Source organism: Perognathus longimembris, chromosome 1, assembly GCF_023159225.1.
Source record: "Perognathus longimembris pacificus isolate PPM17 chromosome 1, ASM2315922v1, whole genome shotgun sequence".
NCBI lineage: Eukaryota > Metazoa > Chordata > Mammalia > Rodentia > Heteromyidae > Perognathus > Perognathus longimembris.
The window spans coordinates 76,074,070-76,094,655 of NC_063161.1; the positions used below are offsets into that span (position 1 = coordinate 76,074,070).

A 20,586-nucleotide genomic window follows, 5' to 3' on the forward strand; every position below is an offset into this window, starting at 1 on the left:
ACATAAAAAAGAGGGATTAGGGGCTGGGAATATGGCCTAGTGGCAAGAGTGCTTGTCTTGCATTCACGAAGCCCTGGGTTTACTTCCTAAGCACCACATATATAGAAAAAGCCAAAAGTGGCTCTGTGACTCAAGTGGTAGAGTGCTAGCCTTGAGCAAAAAGAAGCCAGGGACAGTGCTCAGGCCCTGAGTCCAAGGCCCAGGACTGGCAAAAAAAACCACAACAATACAAAAAGAGGGATTGAAGGCATGGTGCAAGTGGTATTTCACCAGCCACAGAATATAAAGCCCTGAATTCAAGCCCCCATGCAGGCAAAAGAAAACTCAGACTGAGTTATGATCCTGTAAGGTCCACCCTCGGGAGGGCACCATGCAGATGCCCCCACCTGTTTGTTTGCGCCTAGTACCTGCATTATGTAAGTAACTAGAACACCTGGAAGCAGTTAGTTCCCCATTCTCTGAGGTCACATACAATCCACCTGGCCATATTTTCTGCCCTTGCCCTAGATAAGGCATGGCCAGTGGTGGTTCAGCCCTTCTTTCTGGTCATGCATCATCTCGGCCACAGGCCAGCAGTTCTGGAATAAACTTTTCTCTCCTGCCTGAGTACCACGTGGTGTTCTCCTTTATCAGCTACTTACTTTAATATACCTTACAGATCCCTTCATATTGTTGTCTGAAAACACAAAGAAAAAAAATACAACTTTTGGAAGTTTTTCAGATAAACAGAAAAGGCTGGAAGTGGTGCTGTGGCTCAAGTGGTAGAGCCCTAACTTGGAGCATAGAGAGGCTCAGGCATAGAGTCCAGGCCCTGAGTTCAAGCCCCAGGACAAGCAAAAAAAGAATTAGTCCAAAAAACACTCCAAAAAGAGGGAGAAAAGCTTGCTATCTTTTGCTGTGAACCTGAGCTGCCTTTACTTAGTTGTTCACTTTTTCAGACAGTATCTTGCTGTGTAGCCCAGATTGGACTCAAAATCATATTCCTACTGTCTCAATCTCCCAAATTCTGGGATTATAGTCATGTGTCACCATACTTGGCTTTTCTGAACTATGTTTAGATATCAGAAAAAAACTAATTTAGTACCTTCTGGGGGTCCCTTTGGACCTCAGAATATGTGTACATTGCAGGGAGGTATGTGGGGGCTAGGAGATAAGGCCTCTCCATACACAGGTGCCAAGTGAGCATTTTAGCTAATTCACATGTGTCTCTGGTGGCCTACAGGATGGCCAGCTAATTGAGTGCCGCTGCTGCTATGGAGAATTTCCATTTGAGGAGCTGACACAGTGTGCTGATGCTCATTTATTCTGCAAAGAGTGTCTCATCAGATATGCCCAGGAGGCAGTCTTCGGATCTGGAAAGGTAAGATCTGCTTAATATTCTAAATTATATAGGAAACATTCACAGTCCAGAGTTAACCATGCAAATAGGCAAGTGCTGCTTGTAGAATTCTTCTTTTTTTTTTTTTTTTGCCAGTCCTGGGCCTTAGACTCGGGGCCTGAGCACTGTCTCTGGCTTCTTTTTGCTCAAGGCTAGCACTCTACCACTTGAGCCACAGCGCCACTTCTGGCCATTTTCTATACATTTGGTGCTGAGGAATCGAACCTGGGGCTTCATGTATACGAGGCAAGCACTCTTGCCACTAGGCCATATTCCCAGCTGTAGAATTCTTCTGATTATGACCTGACTCATGGGATTGTTGATTGTGAGTATAGCAGTTTCTTTTCTGAGACTGGTAGAAGTCTCCTGTGTCCCCACCCCTAGCCTCACAGGGCTTTCCTGAGCGCTCACCTTGTTCATCATCAGATTGAGGATGCACTTAGAACTTTCATCTTATTTGAGCATAGGAGAATGAATTAGTAAGTTTTACATATAATTAAAAGGATTTTATAGTTGGATTAAAGTACATATTAGACTCTCATATAAGGTCTTTTTTTTTTTTTGGCCAGTCCTGGGCCTTGGACTCAGGGCCTGAGCACCGTCCCTGGCTTCTTCCCGCTCAAGGCTAGCACTCTGCCACCTGAGCCACAGCGCCCCTTCTGGCCATTTTCCATATATGTGGTGCTGGGGAATCGAACCGAGAGCTTCATGTGTAGGAGGCAAGCACTCTTCCCAGCCCCCCCCCTTTTTTTTAATGTTCCCGTACTGGGTTTGAACTTGGAGCCCCAAACTCTCAGTTGGCTGTTTCACTCCAAGTTTGCATTCTACCACTTGAGCCATGCCTCCACTTCTGGTTTTTGCTTGTTAATTGGCGATAAGAGTTTCACTAATCCGGGTACCAGTGACTCATATCTATAATACTAGCTACTTAAGAGGCTGAGACCTGAGGATACAGTTCCAAGCCAGCCCTGATAGGAAAGACCAAAAGACTATTATTTATTGTCTTCAGTTAATCACCAGAAAACCAAAAGTGGCACTATGGCTCAAAGTGGTAGAATGCTAGCCTTGAGCTCAGGGACAGGACAGCACCCAGGCCCTGAGTTCAAGCCTCACTGCTGACCAAAAAAAAAAAAGTTAAAAACTGACTTTTCTGCCTGGGTTGGCTTTAAACTGTGATCCTTAGATCTCTGACTCCAGAGTAACTAGGATTTTGTGGCTTCTGAAAGATTTTACTACTCTTTGCAAAGTCAGTTGCTTTTAAACAGCGTAGAGCAGTATGGGAAGAAAATTTGTATTGTTTTGCACCATTATATTTTTGGTATTTTGTTTCAACAACAATAGAAAACTTAAAATATGGTCCAAGAGCAGTGGTTCATGCCTGCAATTCCAGCTACTCCCAAAGGAGAGAAAAGATAATCACATTTCAAAGCCAAACAAAAGTTAGCCAGATTCTAATCTGAAAAACACACTAGAACCACTGGGGGTATGGTAATGGAGCACTTGTACTGCTGTCATGGTATCACCTGTCATCCCACGAATTAGCATCATATACTTCCTGGTGGTACACCGAGAAGTTGCCATAAGTAATCAGGTACTGGTTATCTTAGCTACTGAAGAGGAGCTAATTAAACTGGAGAATTAAAGTTCAAGTAAAACCTGAGCAGAAAAGGAAGTTTGTGAGACTTCATCTTCAAAATAACAGTCAAAAAGCAGGGCTAAAGCCAGGCACTGATGGCTCATAACCGTAATCCTGGCTACTCAAGAAGCTGAGATTTGAGGATCACAGTGCAAAGCCAGCCTAGGGAGGAAAGTCTGAGGGACTCTTATCTCTAAACATCAGAAAACCAGAAGTGGCACTGTGGCTTAAAGTGATAGAGCACTAGCCTTAAGCAAAAGAGCTCAAGGATAGCTCCCAGGTCCCAAGATCTACTAGCCCCAAAAGCAAAAAAAAAAAAAAAAAGGCTAAAGCCAAAAATGTAACTCAAATAAGCTCCATTCTAGCAAGTATAAGGCCTTAAATTCAAATTCAGTACTATTTAAAACAAATCAGGAAGTGGAGATATATGGCTCAAGTGGTGGAGTGTCAGCCCTGAGCAAAAAAAAAAATGTGAGAGGAACCAGGGTTCTGGTGGCTCATGCCTATAATCCTAGCTACTCTGGAAGCTGAGATCTGAGGAATGTGGTTCAAAGCCAGCCTGGGCAGGAAAATCTGTGAAACTCTTATCTCCAATTAACCATCAGAAAACCAGAAGTAGAACTATGTGGCTCAAAGTGGTAGAATGCTAGCCTTGAGCACAAAAGCTCAGGGACAGCACCCAGACCCTGAGTTCAAACCCCACAACAAAAACAAAAAATTCAAGGAGGCCCTGAGTTACACCCCTAATATCTAGTATTATCACACACCAAAAAAGGGTGAAGGGATTAGGTAGAATTTAAATTTAAGTAATTTAAAACCCAGATTAAGAAACAGAAGAAATGGGGGCTGGGAATATGGCCTAGTGGCAAGAGTGCTTGCCTCGTATACATGAGGCCCTGGGTTCAATTCCTCAGCACCACATATACAGAAAATGGCCAGAAGTGGCGCTGTGGCTCAAGTGGCAGAGTGCTAGCCTTGAGCAAAAAAAAAGCCAGGGACAGTGCTCAGGCCCTGAGTTGATGGCCCAGGACTGGCCAAAAACAAAACAAAACAAAAAAAAAAGAAAAGAAACAGAAGAAATGATCAGTATTTTTTATTATCTTGAAAGATCATAAAGTAACTAAAACTATTTCTGCAAACCTGAAGGAAAACCAGACTAAGCCTCAGGCTGTCCTACTAGACATTCACAGCACAGATCACTTCTGTAACCCCAAAATGTGGGGTTTCTCCCCAGCAGCAAACAAGACCATTCTGATAGTTTACTTAGAGGAATTAGGATTAGCTCCTAAGATTTTCTAAGTAGAATTAGCCCCTAAGACTCTCCCCATTGTAGATACCAGCTGAACAAGTCTAGGTCTCTGGAACTTCTGACCATTTGGCTAAAAATTGGGTTTCATGCAACCTACTCAATAGTGTCAGTTTGTCAGAACAGTTCTCAGAAGTCGGGAAAACACTTAGATTCACAGGTTTATTACAATGGATACTGATAAATAGCCAGGTAGAGATGCATAGGGTGAAGTCTCAAGTACAGAAGCTCTATCCCAATGGTGTTGGAATGTGGCCCCTTTCCAACATGTGGGTGAGTTTTTTTTTTCATTTTCCTATAACTCCCCATGTGTTTGTTCAGTGTCCAAAAGCTCTCTAGACCCTATCCTTTGAGTTTTTATAGAGACTTCTTTTAAACTCAATACTTCACAGGACTGGGAATATGGCCTAGTGGTAAAGTGTATACCCGAAACCCTGGGTTAGATTCCTCAGCACCACATATATAGAAAAAGCCAGAAGTGGCGCTGTGGCTCAAGTGGCAGAGTGCTAGCCTTGAGCAAAAAGAAGCTAGGGACAGTGCTCAAGCCCTGAGTTCAAGCCCCAGGACTGGCAAAAAAAAAAAAAAAAAAAAAGATTTCATGTTTTCTAGACACGTCCTCTGCCACTCAAACCATGTCACTGGTTCTCCTATACTGGAGCATGCCTATTTCTGTAGAAATGTAATTGGACAGGAAGAGTATGATCTGAGGCTAACAGATGGGGAAAACCTGGCAAAGCCTGTTGGTTCACATTGTTCTTGGCCTTTGTGCAGCATTCTTTTCCCCTGGGTACAGGGCAGGATCCCTCCCCTGGGGCAAAGAGGAGGTGATAAGCTATCAGATAGGTCAGAGAATTGCTGTTTGGGCTGATCCAAGACCAAAAGGCAGGGGAAAAATGGAGTTTTAATTTTATGACAAGCCTTGAAGAAGAGGAATTATAATTTTTGTGGCTGCCTTGAGGAGAAAAAAAATAAATGAAAAAAGGGAATGAGAAGGTCAGGGAAGGAAAATTTGCTTTCTGAGGCCTAAAGAGCCCTAACACTGATGTTGGTAGCTCAAGTGGTAGAAAGAAGTGTCTAGCAAGTACAGGGCCCTGAGTTCAAACCCCAGTACCATAAAAAAAAAAAAGTGTAATTGAAAAACATAAGCACAATACAAAATGCCTTTGCCAGGTACCAGCAGTTCATGCCTATAATTTTAGCTACTCAGGAGACTGAGACCTGAGGATCATGATTTGCAGCTAGCCAAGGCAAGAAATTTGTCCAGGAGACTCTTAGCCTCCAGAAGGCCAGAAAGGAAGCTGTAGCTCAAGTGGTAGAGTGTTATCCTTGAGCCAGAAATGTAAGGGACAGTGCCCAAGTCCTGAGTTCAAGCTTCAGTAAGGATTATGTTTTCCAGAAAGTATGACCTTTGGAGTCTGGCAGAGAATATTGGGTTTTTGACTTCCCACTTGTAGGCTTTGTATCTTGAGCAAATTAGTCAAATTCTAAGTCCCAACTTCTTCCTCTCCACAAAGGAGATGCTCATAAGATTGTTAGGAACATTAAATAAGGTATCAAGTATGTATTTTCTGACACATGATAAATACTTTGTAGATTTTAACTATTGTTAATGTGTGTATCTGTGTGTGTGTGTGCGTGTGTGCACACATGCTGCATGTGCCAGTACTGGGGCTTCAACTCAGGACCTGGGTGCTGTCCTTGAGCTTTATTGCTCAAGGCTAGCACTCTACCACTTGAGCCACACAGCAATACTTTTGGCTGGTGGTAAAGTGGAGGTATGAGTGTCATGAACTTTCCTGACTGAATTGGTTTTGAGCTGAAATCCTTCATATCTAAGTCTCCTAACTGAGCCACTGGTACCCAACTTTATTGCTAAGTTTAATAAGTGTTTTTCCATGTAGTTTCCTTGGTGTCTGCTAATCTGAGGAAAGTGTTCCTTAGATACCTGGCACTTTTTTGTTCATATTGGAAGCTTTTGGAGCAATAGGCTAGTGAGATTGATTTTAAGTGCCTATTACAGTTTTGTATGGTGAACTTCAAATGGCATTCTGTTGGATGTTCTCACTGGATTTGGGTGTGAATCCTGTCTACATCATTCTGGAGCAGAATGAAAGGAATGAGTTGAAAGTATAGACTTCACTTGAGGGCACTCCTCAGCTCTTATTACTGCTGCTTCTGTTGACCCTGAACCTTTCTCCTTTGTCCCGGGAGCTGATTCAGTCGCAAGAAGTAAGAACTAAAGATCCAAACAATTCTACAATGGCTGATGTATTTCTAACCCTCCTTAGACTAAACTGCCTTCTTAAGGGGTACAGCTTTGCATATCCATTGAGGGAGGCTCTCTTTTCATACACTGAACGAGGGCTTTCTGATCTACTAATCCAGGTGCTCTTCCTCCATCTACTTTTCATCTTGGTGACTGTAATTTGGGCTGCTATTAGTATCAAAGTTGGGCTTCCTGTTTTCATTTCATGGTTTCCTTGTTTGAAGTGTGATTTCCCAGGAAAGAAGACAGTGAAAATGTTTGTTCTCCCACCTGGGAGGAGGGAGAGTCTGTTATTAACCACTGTTACTTGATACTCATTCAGAGATGCAGTTCAGCTCTGGAACCTTGGTTGACTTTTCTTTTTTCTGTGTCTGTTTACCTTAACATTTTAGTCAGATCTCAGCTGCATGGAAGGCAGCTGCACGTGTTCATTCCCAACCAGTGAACTGGAGAAAGTGCTTCCCCAGACCATCCTGTATAAATACTATGAGAGAAAGGCTGAAGAAGAAGTTGCTGCTGCTTATGCTGATGAGCTTGTCAGGTGAGTTTCTGACATAACTCATGCTTGAATGTGAGGACTGCCTGAGAGCTTTCCCCAAGTGAGAAAATTCTGTAACAGGGCTGGGAATGTGGCTTAGTGGTAGAGTGCTTACCTTGCATGCATGAAGCCCTGGGTTCGATTCCTCAACATCACATAAACAGAAAAAGCCAGAAGTGGCGCTGTGGCTTAAGTGGTAGAATGATAGCCTTTAGAAAAAGGAATCCAGTGCTCAGGGACAGTGCTCAGGCCCTGAGTCCAAGCCCCAGGACTGGCAAAAAAGGAAAGGAGGGAGGGGGGTTCTATAACAAAGCTGTACCTGCCAGGGTTTTGTGCCTTTCTTGCTAAGAAATACAGTAATCAGTTATAAGTGGAAAACTCTATAAATCAAATCTTCATCTGCATTACTTGCAGTTCCCTACTTTTCTGGCTTATAGGTACAATCACTGAGCTTTAGGTTGAGGAAAAATGATGTGTACAAGAAATTCTCCAAAAGGTTGGGATACATGTTTACTGAATGGTTGACACTGAGCAGCCAGGACCTAGATGGTACCTGTATATTACGGAAGGGACAGGACAGAAAAGAGGCTCGGTCCATGTTTTAATGGAAACTAATGAATATAAAAACACTGTAGCTTCTGGGCATTGGTAGCTGGTGCCTGTAATCCTAGTTGCTCAGGAGGCTGAGATCTAAGGATCACAGTTTGAAGCCAACTCTGGCAGGAAAGTCTGTGAGGCTCTTATCTCCAGTAACCACCTAAAAACTGGAAGTGGAGCTATAGCTCAAAGTAGTAGACTGCCTCGAGGACATATAGCTCAGGGACACTGCCAGGGTTCTGAGTTCAAACCCCTGGACTGATAGGAAAAAAGCAAAATCACTGTAGTTGCCCAGTGCAAAATTTACTTTCAGTATGAATAGTGCCTTAACCCTTTTCAAGCTTTTACCCTCTTAGTATTGCTGTTTATGCTGTCTGCTTCCAGGTGCCCCTCCTGCAGCTTTCCTGCTTTGTTGGACAGTGATGTGAAGAGATTCAGCTGTCCTAACCCTCGCTGCCGGAAGGTAAGGAAGCAAGCTTTTTCCTGCACTTGTTCTGGATTTTGGTATTGCGAGCTTCCCTGATGGCTCATCCAATGTATATTGTGTCTGCATGCTGCTACTTGAAAAGTGTGAGTGCCATCCTTTTAGTAGTCATGTGAAGGTGGTTGTCATGGTTACAAAGTAGGAGCCACTTGTGGGATTCTGGTTACAGAGCTCACTGAGTCTCTACTCTCTGACATTTTTTAGGACAAATGTATACTAATATAAAACAGGAATTTAGTTTTTTTCTACTGTGTCATATTTCTTGCTTTCCCTTTTTCTTATCCTGTGCTCAACTATTACCCATATATACACACTTCTTGTCGCCTCCAAAATTCAAATAGCATTTGGGCATCATATTGACATCTCTGACATGTCTGATAAGTTTTCCAGTTCTAAGGTGAGACCAGAGCTGTATAGTCGCCTTTGTGCTGCAAATCTTTTTTCTCTAACTAGGCTCATACTCTAATCTAAACTAAGATGATTTTCAAGTATGTCAGCTATTTATAAGCCACTTAAGAGTTTTTAGTGAATATTGGTATCCACCTAGGCAAATGTGTTTGGGCCCATTTTCCTACCACATAATCATAGTTGAATATTACAATGTCTTGGGTAGAGCAGTAGAATTGAGGTAGAGATGGTAGAAGGAAGAAGTAACTAAACTGGTAGTATAAAACTTTTATGCTTTTGTGTTCATCGTTAATATTTCTGTATAAAATTGGTATGCTCTTATGACTGATGTGCCTGTTTAATAATTTATCTCTACCCTAGGTTAATTAAAAATTATCCTAATTAGTTTCTAGAATCTTGGAACTAAGAAAACATAGTAGCTGACTATCCTTGTGTGTGTCTAGTATGTCAGACCCTGGAATGCCTGGGAAGGCAGTGCCTGAGCTATAAGATACAAAGTACAGAGAGAACAAAGCTATCCAGGCACTGGTGGCCTGTAATCCTAGCTACTTAGGAGCTGAGATCTAAGAATTATTGTTGAAGCCAGATGACAGCCCAGGCAGGAAATAGTCCCTGAGACTTATCTCTAACCACCAGAAAACTGGAAGTGGTATTGTGGCTTAAAGTGTTAGAACACTATCATTGAGTAAAAAAGCTCAGGGACAATGCCCAGGCCCTGAGTTCAAGCCCTGTGACCGGAGAGAGAGAGAGAGAGAGAGAGAAAAGGAGGAAGAGACAAAGTAGCAGAGTCCAGTCACAAAGCTCTAAACCCCTGTTCTCTGACAGGCTGCTCTGTTGAGTATTTCTTTTTTTTATATATAATTTATTTATTAATTAAACAAAAATTTTTGACAAGGTGTTGTGCAAAAGGGGTACAGTTACATAATAGGGCAGTGTGTACATTTCTTGTGATATCTTACACCCTGTTTTTCTTTCCCTTCCCTAGGTCAGGTAGACATATATATACATTACATAGTGTACCAAAAACATATACAGTAGCCACGTGGCCTATGCCAAAGGAAATTCACCTAGGGTTTTAAATGTAATGTCGACAATAGAGTTTGCTTATCCTTGTCTTCTATGAACGTACATACATAGCTTTTGAGCTGTTGTGATCCACTGAGAGGTTTATTTTTGGCCTTTATATGTTGAGTAGTTGTTTGGTTTTAGTTACATAATGTAGAGTCGCTGACCCAAACTTGTGGGAAATACCATTTGACAAGTTTTTGGTTTCGCAGACCTGGTCTCTACTCTCCCTCTCCCCCCACCTTAACAGTCATATATCAAGGAGATCATGCCCCTTTGTTTTCTGTGTTCTAGGCTTGTCTCACTCAACATTATTTGTTCAAGTTCTGACCATTTCCCCATGAATACCAATATTTCACCATTTCTAATCGCTATGTAGTATTCTATTGTGTATAGGTACCATATTTTTTTGATCCATTCATCTGTGGAGGGGCATCTGGGTTGTTTCCATATTTTGGTTATTGTGAATTGTGCAGCGATAAACATGGAAGTACAGGGCTGGGGATATGGCCTAGTGGCAAGAGTGCTTGCCTCGTATACATGGAAGTACAGATGTCTTTTTGATATCTTGGGACCTGCTGTTCAGGATCGATGCCTAGGAGTGGTATGGCTGGGTCATAGGGTATGTCTATGTTGAGCTTTTTGAGGAACCTCCATACTGTTCTCCAAAGTGGTTGTACTAATTTGCACTCCCACCAACAATGGAGAAGGGTTCCTCTTTCCCCGCACCCCTCCAGCATTTGTTGTTGCCTGAGTTCAGAGTATAGGCCATTCTAACTGGAGTGAGGTGGTATCTCAGGGTTGTTTTTATTTGCATTTCCTTTATTGCCAGGGATGTTGAACATTTCCTCATATGTTTCTTTGCCATTTTTATCTCTTCTCTTGTGAAGTCTCTCTTTAGCTCCTTTGCCCATTTCCTAATTGGTTTACTGGGCTTGGAGGGGCTTAGTTTTTTGAGTTCTCTGTAGATGACAGATATCAGGCCTTTGTCTGTTGCTGTGCTGGTAAAGATCCTTTCCCATTTGGTTGGCTGTCTTTCTAGTTTGGTGGCTATGTCCTTAGCTGTGCAGAAACTTTTTCTTTTGTAGTAGTCCCATTTGTCGAGTCTCTCCCCTATCTGTTGTGTCCCTGGGACTCTATTCAGGAAGTTCCTTCCTGTGCCTATAAGTTCTAGCATCTTTCCTACTCTATCCTTCAGTAGTTTCAAGGATTCAGGTCTGATGTTGAGATCCTTGATCCATTTTGAGTTGATCTTGGTGCATGGTGATAGGCTAGGGTCTACTTTGAGTTTTCTGCATATGGCTGCCTAGTTTTCCCAGCACCAGTAGTTGAAGAGGCTCTGTTTTTTCCATTGTATGTCTTTAGCTCCTTTGTCGAATATCAGCTGACTGTAAGAGTGCTGTTTTGTTTCTGGGTCTTCAATTCTATTCCATTAGTCTTCAGGTCTGTTTTTATGCGAATACCAGGCCATTTTTGTTATGATGGCTCTAATGCAATCCCCATCAAGATCCCAGCTACATTCTTCACTGAAATAGAGAAATCAACCCATAAATTCATATGGAACAGCAAAAGACCTAGAATAGCCAAAGCAATTCTAGGCAAAAAAAGCAGTGCAGAGGTGTTGAGTATTTCTAATAAGAAATATAAATCAAGAAATATATATGACCTGGGGGCCAGTGGTTCACACCTATAATTGTACCTACTCAGGAGGTTGAGATCTGAGAATCACAGTTCAAAGCCAGCCTGGGCAGGAAAGTCTGGAAGACTGTTATCTCCAATTAACCAGATAGAAAATCAGAAGTGGTGCTGTGGCTCAAGTCTAGCCTTGAGCTAAAGTGCTCAGTGACAGCACCCAAGCCCAGACAGAGTTCAAGCCCCATGACAAGAAAGGAAGGGAGGGAGGGAGGGAGGGAGGGCCAAGAGCTGGGTTTACATTTCGTTCTATGATTCCAAATAGCCAGTGAAATTGCTCATATACAATTTGGAAGACCAAGGAAAAGCGAAAAGCAGAGTCCATTATTCTCCAAGGACATTTAGATATAGACTAATGGCCCATATTAGTCTGAAACTGCATCCAGTGAATGAACGTATTTAGAACATAATTTTTGGATATTTGTGGGATCTTCCAAGATAACCTTAAAATCCCAAACAGGAACACCAAATATTCTGCTTTTTGTCTATGGGAGGAATATACTGCACTGCTGTTGAACTTGGAGATGGCCATTTTGTTTCTTTTAGCCTAGGAAATGTGAGTGTGAGCTCATTGATCACTTGCAGAAAAAGCCACAGAGAACAAATGTAGTGGAACTAAAATATACTCACATTATCATCCCCAGTTCAGCATAGAAGAAGCAAGTAATACAAAGTTCTTTATTCCCTGCTCCTTCCTGGGGAGGGAAAGAGTTCGAATAGAAATCCAACATTTTGGCCCACCCAGGGCAGTTCTTTTTTATGTCACCCAATGGAGTGCTTATATGATCTGGCATGATCTAGGTGTCTGAGGGCCATGGAGAACAAAAAATTCTGCAATACATGATAGTTATGTATAAACCATTTTTAGCTCTAGGATAGAAACAGAAGTATTTTTGTTTGGGTTTTATTGTTGTTGTTATTGTTGTTTTTTGCCAGTCCTGGGGCTTGAAATCGGGGCCTGAGCACTGTCCCTGGCTTCTTTTTGCTCAAAGCTAGCACTCTACCACTTGAGCCCCAGCACCACTTCTGGCTTTTTCTATATATGTGGTGCTGCAGAATCGAACCCATGTATATGAGGCGAGCACTTTACCACTAGGCTATATTCCCAGCCCCATAAGTCTTTTTAAATACAAAATAGTAAGCTGGGCACAGTAACTCAAACCTGTAGTCCTAGCTACTTAAGAGATGGAGATCAGAGGATCATGGTTGGAGGCCAACCTAGACAAAAGATCTTTACAAGACTTTCCCAACCAATGGCTGGGCACCATAGCACATACCTCTTTTCCCAGCGAGGGGAGAAGCACAGTAGCTGGAAGCAGTGGCACACACCTATCTTTCCCAGCAATATGAGGAAACACAAATAGTAAGATCACAGCCCAGAATGCAGGCATAAAGCAAACCCTATCTTGAAAGTAAAAAGGGGCTTGGAGGCATTGCCCAAGTGGTAGAGTGCCTACCTAGCAAGGCTGAAGCCAAATTTGATTCCCAGAAAAAAAAAAATAGTAATAGATTCACACTAAAAGATGTGATTTTGGTATTAGAGTGGGAGTTGGGGGAGAGATACAAAAGAAGTAGCATGTATACAATTAAAATTATTATCACCTTAAAAGCTGTTACTGCCAGGCACTGGTGGCTCACCCCCATAATCCTACTTACTTAGGATGCTGAGACCTGAGGATCCCAGTTCAAAGCCAGCCTGAGCAAAAAAGTCTGTGAGACACTTATCTCCACTTAACCACCAGAAAACCAGAAGTGGCGCTTGGCTCAAGTGGTAGAGCACTAACTAGCCAACTAGCATTGAGCTGAAAAGCTCGGGGACTGCACCCAGGCCCAGAGTTCAAGCCCCAGGACCGACCAAAAAAAAAAAAAAAAAGCTGTTTCTATAAATATAGGACCTTTTATGTAATTCCCAAGATAACCACGAAAAACATACCCATAGAAAATAAAGAGGGGCTGGGGATATAGCCTAGTGGCAAGAGTGCCTGCCTCGGATACACGAGGCCCTAGGTTCGATTCCCCAGCACCACATATACAGAAAACGGCCAGAAGCGGCGCTGTGGCTCAAGTGGCAGAGTGCTAGCCTTGAGCGGGAAGAAGCCAGGGACAGTGCTCAGGCCCTGAGTCCAAGGCCCAGGACTGGCCAAAAAAAAGAAAATAAAGAGGGGCTGGGAATATGGCCTAGTGGTAGAGTGCTTGCCTCCTATACACAAAGCCCTGAGTTCTTTTTTTTTTTTTTTTTAATTTTTATTGTCAAACTGATGTACTGAGAGGTTACAGTTTCATACGTTAGGCATTGGATACATTTCTTTTCTTTTCTTTTCTTTTTTTTTTTTTTTTTGGCCAGTCCTGGGGCTTGTACTCAGGGCCTGAGCACTGTCCCTGGCTTCTTTTTGCTCAAGGCTAGCACTCTGCCACTTGAGCCACAGTGCTCCTTCTGGCCATTTTCTGTATATGTGGTGCGGGGGAATCGAACCCATGGCCTCATGTATACAAGGCAAGCACTCTTGCCACTAGGCCATATCCCCCGCCCCTGGATACATTTCTTGTACTGTTTGTTACCTCTTCCCTCATTCCCCCTAAAGCCCTGAGTTCTGTTCCTCAGCACCACATATATGGGAAAAGCCAGAAGTGGCCCTGTGGCTCAAGAGGTAGAGTGCTAGCCTTGAGCAAAAAGAAGCCAGGGACAATGCTCAGGCCCTGAGTTCAAACCCCAGGACTGGGGGGGAAAAAAAAAGAAAATATAAAAGAGCCTAGCACTAGTGGCTCATGCCTGTAATCCTAGCTACTCAGGAGGCTGCGATCTAAGGATGGTGGTTCAAAAGCAAGCCTGGACAGGAAAGTCCATGAAATTCTTATCTCCATTTAACCACCAGAAATCCAGAATGTGCTCTGGCTCAAGTGGTAGAGCACTATTAGCCTTGAGCTGAAGAGCTCAGGGATAGAGCCCAGGTACAGTGTTCAAGCTCCATGACCGATTAAAAAAAGAAAGAAAGAAAATAGAAAAGGAATCAAAACCTATTACTGTACAAAAAGGAAAAAAAAAACTCTAAGATGGATGGATAGAAAACAAAACAAAAAAAAAATAGCAATAGGTCCTTTCTTTGTAATTGCTTTAAATGCACATGGTCCACACTCCCAATCAAAAGATGTAGATGAACTTATTTTTGTTGTTGTTGTTGTCAGTTGAAGGGCTTGAACTCAAGGCCTGGGTGCTGTCCCTGAGCTTTTTTGCTCAAAGCTAGAGAACTTTGAGCCACAGTTCTGCTTCTACTTTTCTGGTTGTTAAGTGTGATCAGAGAGTCTCATAGATTTTCCTGTCCAGGTTGGCTTTGAACTGCAATCCTCAGATCTCAACCTCCTGAGTAGCTAAGGACTATAGGCATGAGCCGCCAGTGCCCAGCTTTTTTAGTAGTTTTATTGGAGATAAGTCTCATGGCCTTTCCTACCTGAGCTGGCTTCAAACCTCAATCTTTAGATCTCAGCCTTCCTTTTTTTTTTTTTTTTTGGCCAGTCCTGGGCCTTGGATTTAGGGCCTGAGCACTGTATCTGGCTTCTTTTTGCTCAAGGCTAGCACTCTGCCACTTGAGCCACAGGGCCACTTCTGGCCATTTTCTACATATGTGGTGCTGGAGAATTGAACCCAGGGTTTCATGTATACAAGGCAAGCACTCTTGCCACTAAGCCATATTCCCAGCCCCAGATCTCAGCCTTCTGAGTAGCTACGATAATATAGATATGAACCACTGGCACCCAGCCTGATTTAAAAAGAAGCCAGGGACAGTGCTCAGGCCCTGAGTCCAAGCCCCAGGACTGGCAAAAACAGTTTAAATAAATTAAAAATAAGGTATATATTGTCTTTAAAGCCCCCTCTTAGGTTCATGAACACCTGTAGGCTGAACATGAAAGGACAGAAAAAGTATTTCATGCAAATGATAACCAAAAGCAAGCAAGTAGCCATTCTTAAGTCATTTACTGTCATAAGAGAAACTATGATAAAAGGGTTAATTCAGCTGGAATACACACCAATTATAAATACAAAACAGCTGACTTCTATGTCTGTTTGTTCTGTATCCATCGATTCAATAACAGATTAAAAATATTTAAGGGAGAGCTGGGAATGTGGCTTAGCAGTAGAGAGCTTACCTAGTATGCTTGAAGACCTGGGTGCATTTCCTCAGCACCACATAAACAGAAAAAGCCTGAAGTAGTGCTGTGGCTCAAGTGGTAGAATGATAGCCTTGAGCAAAAAGCCCTGAGTTCAAGCCCCGGGACTGGCAAAAAAAATTTTTTTCCTAAGGGAAAATTACTTCTATATCAAACACATGCAGACTTTTGTTTCTTGTAATCATTCCTAAACAGTGTAGTATATCATCTATTATTTACCTATATAACATCTGCATTGTATTGGGTATTAAAAATAGAGATAATTTAAAGTGTATGGGAGGGTGTGCATAGGTCATATGCAAATACTGTATGTACCATTTTATATAAGGGACTAAAGCATCTACAGATGTTGATATCCAGCAGAGGGTCTTGGACCCATTCACCCATGGCATCCCAGGAATGATTTGAATATACAGCAGATGTCACTGTGCCCAAGTACATGAAACAGAACTAAAAGGGAAAAAAAAACAGGTTTCAGTACTTCACTTTCAGTAATGGATAGAAAACTTGGATTAGGTCCAAATGGACCTAATAGCAAATAGAGCATTCTACCTAAACAGGAGCAGAAAATATATTTCTCAAGTGTGTTAAGGAATATTCTCCAGGATAGAGAATATTAGACTGTAACATGTTAAATCATAGTACAAGTCTTAACAAATTTGAGATCAAATTCATACCAAGTATATCTTCTGACCACAGTGGAATGAAACTAGAAATCACTAGCAGCATAAAAACAAAAACCGGTACATTCACAAATGTCTGTAATGTAAACTGTACTAGAGACCTTCTCTACTAAGATTAGGAACAAAGTAAGATGCCCACTATGTTAGCTTTCCATTACTATGCCAAATACCGGAAGTAATCAATTTATACATGTAATGCAGTCTTTAGCAAAATTTTTCCCAATAGTATTTTGTGTAGAAGTAGAAAAGGCAATCCTAAAATTTGTATAGAACTTAAAAAGATTCCAAAGAACAGAAACAACTTTGAATAAGAACAAAAGTGGTGACCTCATACTTCCTAACTTCTAAGTCTATTACAAAACTACAGTAATCAAAACAGTATTGTACTGGCAGGAAGATTCTTACCTCCAATTAACTACTCAAAAGCCAGAAGTATGGGGCTGGGGATATAGCCTAGTGGCAAGAGTGCCTGCCTCGGATACACGAGGCCCTAGGTTCGATTCCCCAGCACCACATATACAGAAAACGGCCAGAAGCGGCGCTGTGGCTCAAGTGGCGGAGTGCTAGCCTTGAGCGGGAAGAAGCCAGGGACAGTGCTCAGGCCCTGAGTCCAAGGCCCAGGACTGGCCAAAAAAAACCAGAAGTGACATTGTGCCTCAAAGAGGTAGAGCACTAGCCTTGAGCAAAAGAGCTCAAGGACAGTGCTCTGGCTCAAGTGGTAGATTGCAAGCCTTCAACGCCCAGGAACTCAACCTGAGTTCAAGCCCTAGGACTGGCAGCAACGACCAAAAAAGTACTATATATAATAGGACGCTACTTAGCCTTTTAAAAAATTAAAAAAAGGAGGGCTGGGAATATGTCCTAGTGGCAAGAGTGCTTGCCTCATATACATGAGGCCCTGGGTTCAATTCTCCAGCACCACATAAACAGAAAAGGCTGGAAGTAGCCCTGTGACTCAAGTGGTAGAGTGCTAGCCTTGAGCAAAAAGAAGCCAGGGACAGTGCTCAGGCCCTGAGTACAAGCCCCAGGACTGGCAAAAAAAAAAAAAAAAAAAAAAAATTAAAAAAGGAAATACTGTAGTGGCTATATAGATGAACATTATATGAAATTAGTCAACCACAGGATAGATCTTACATGATTCCACTTAGGTGCTGTACCCAAAGTTGTTACGCCAGAAGCAGAAAGCATTATGGTGATTTCAGTAGCCACTATGCTGTGGGTAGTTTCAGTGAGCCATGACGACATCTGTAGAGATTTTGTTTATAGTTAGTCTTAGAAGTTTGTCAATAAGGTAGATTTCGTATTGTGTTTTCCATATTACTCTGGAAAAAGGAGTTTACAGTCCAGTTTCTGTTCCTCTGCCAAGATAAATGTTCACTGTGAGCAAGAAATACTTCTGGCACTACTGAGGCTTGACTCCTCTGCTTTAGGGCACCACATACATGTTTTTCATAAAACTAGATACAATCCAGACGATTTGGGAATGAATATTAATTTTGTTGAACATGTTGAAACTCCACAGTGGCAGTATCCAGTCTGTTTTTCCACTGTGTGGCACACAGATTCTCAGAGAGAGAAAAAAATACTGGACTATTGCCCAGGGTCTGAGACACTTAGGTTGGAAAAAGAGCTTGGAGTGGGGCTGGGGATATGGCCTAGTGGCAAGAGTGCTTGCCTCGTATACATGAGGCCCTGGGTTCAATTCCCCAGCACCACATATACAGAAAATGGCCAGAAGTGGCGCTGTGGCTCAAGTGGCAGAGTTCTAGCTTTGAGCAGAAAGAAGCCAGGGACAGTGCTCAGGCCCTGAGTCCAAGCCCCAGGACTGGCCAAAAAAAAAAGAGCTTGGAGTCTGGGCTGGGTAAGTGGCTTTAGTGGTATAGTGCTTGCCTAGCATGCATGTAACCCTGGGTTTGATTCCTCAGTACCACATACACAGAAAAAGCCAGAAATGGTGATGTGGCTCAAGTGGTAAAGTGCTTTCCTTGAGCAAAAGAAGCTCAGGGACAGTGCCCAGGCCTTGAGTTCAAGCCTCAGGACTGGCACACAAATAGAAAGAGCTTGGAGTCTGGAATAATGAGTGCTGGGTCTGGTTGCCTGAGCTCAGAAGTTAGTCCTTGCTTTTTTCTTCCCCTCTACCCTGTAGGACTGCATAGCAAAGAAAATTTAACAGGGCATTATGGGCAACAGGTCCATGTGCTTCAGAATTTGTCCTTTACCTGCGGATAATGACACTTACCTTCTAGGCTCCCTTTCTGCTGTCAAGGAAAGTCTATGTGGAGGATAAAATGAAAACCAGGACCGTAACAGCCCCAGTGATGCAGGATTGCAGAGAAATGACCACACCTCACTGTCCTGCATAAGCCGGTTACCATTAGGTGGCACTAGTGCTCCACAAAAGTTCCTTCTCGGGCATTTCAAAAGTTAGAGCATCAGCACAACTATCTTGGAAGCAAAACTGACAATGCATTCAAGCTTAAAGATAAAGCAAACCACTATATGGAAAATTTAACATCAAAGATGACAGGGTTGCTAGCATGTGCTTTTTCCATTTTACTTGTACCAGTTCTCTGTGTAATATAAGCAAGGTGGCTAACCCAGCCATTAATCCTTGAGGAATCTTCACATTTAAGAAATGAGCCTTTGGGGAGGGGAGTGTTGGGGGAAAAATGAGGGAGGAGGTAACAAGTTGAGTGAGAAATGTACTCACTGCCTTACATATGAAACTATGCCCTCTGTACATCAACATCACAATAAGAGAAAATTTTTTTTAAAAAAGAAGAAGAAATGAGCCTAGGGGTTGTGAATGTGGCTTAGTGGTAGAGTCCTTGCCTAGCATGCCCTGGGTTCAGTTCCTCAGTACCACATAAACAGAAAAAGCTGGAAGTGGCTCTGTGGCTCAAGTATTAGAGTACTAGCTTTGAGCTCAAGGATAATGCCCAGGTCCTGAGTTCAAGCTCCAGGACTGGCAAAGAAGAAAAAAAGGAAATGAGCCTCTCTGGGCACTGCTGGCTCACACCTGTAATCCTAACTACGCAAGAGGCTGAGATCTTTCTTAAGGATTTGACTTTAAGACAGCTCAGGCAGGAAAGTCTGTGAGACTCTTATCTCCAAGTAACCATTTTTAAAAGCCAGAAGTAGAGCTGTGGCTTAAATGGTAGAGCACTAGTTTTGAGCACAAAAATTTAGGGATGGTGCCCAAGCCCTGAGTTCAAGAAGGGCACACACAAAAAAAAGAAATGATCAAGCTGATTTTGGCCCATGTAAGACTATAAAGGCATTTGCAGTCTCTGCCAGTAACCTAAACTCTAGTTGAGCTTCCAGGATCTTCTCACTCTCTCTGAAATAAGGTGTAATTAATGTGTTATCTGGAGAAGGACTTGGTGCCTAAGATCCTTCGGAGTAAGACACTCTGCTGAGATGGAGGGCAGCTTTGTTTCTTAGACGTGAAGGAATGCTTGGTTAAGACCCTCCTCTTCCTTATGTGTTCTCAGATAAAGAACTCCTCAGTTTGTTTTCCATCCTGCAGGGAATAAATTGGTTCTCTTTGGTTTGGGATGGAAGAATGGTAGGTTTGAGAGATTTTAGGGAGATTTAGAAGCGGTCAATCCAGAATATTTATTCTTAAACATTTCTCTTTCTGCTTTCCTGGACTCATCACTTTGCTTATGAATTCAGCAATATATTCAGAACTTTCTGGAAAGTTAGCCAGGGCCATGGGGTAGAGTTTTGGGTACTCTTAAGAACACAAATCTGAAAGAGATCATCAGACAGTAACAGTATAGCTGGAGTAACTGAAGAATGTCTGTCTTGATGTCTTAGTGGAAACTGAGAATGTGGTTTTATAATCACCTATGGCTCCCTCAGGTCATTTATGTTTGCCTTTTTTTTTTTTTTTTGACCTTTTCCACATACTGACTCTCCTACCTGATTATTTTTCTTCCATGTCTAGATCCCTTCTATCCTCTATGACATTCTGTTGCTAACTTTATGCTAGTAAAAAAATAACCAAAATTCACATCTGCAACAAACTGGTTTGTTACTTTAAAAAACCAAGCATCTGCAGCCGCCTGCAGTAGCTGAAGGGCTGTGTGAGGGGAATGTAAATGAACTAGACCAGCTGTCAGTGCCAAGGCGGCTCCAGCTGTGATGGCAGATAGTTGGCACTTTATAAGCCACACTCTAATCAGGGCCCCAGCCAGTTAGCTGACTCCTGGGTGGAGCCAGGCCTCCACATTATCTAGAGATGAATGAAACTTGGTCTTCTTGTTCCCATTATCAGGGAGGGCCTTTGTTCAGGAAGTGCTGTTGACGGGAACCAAATGTCTGGGTGACAAAAAGATTTTTAAGCCCATGGCTGAGGCCTCTT

General features: G+C 42.5%; 1 protein-coding gene across 6 annotated transcripts in view; it reads left to right on the forward strand.

The window, feature by feature from the left end:
* The window catches only part of Rnf216 (ring finger protein 216), a 131,915-nt gene that overhangs the window by 50,451 nt on the left and 60,878 nt on the right, over nt 1-20,586 (forward strand). For all 6 annotated transcript variants that reach the window (XM_048329859.1, XM_048329900.1, XM_048329885.1 and 3 more), the window contains 3 exons: nt 1,223-1,360; nt 6,979-7,127; nt 8,106-8,184. In XM_048329859.1, the coding sequence (XP_048185816.1) occupies nt 1,223-1,360; nt 6,979-7,127; nt 8,106-8,184 (366 nt within the window). The remainder of the gene's footprint in view (nt 1-1,222; nt 1,361-6,978; nt 7,128-8,105; nt 8,185-20,586) is intronic.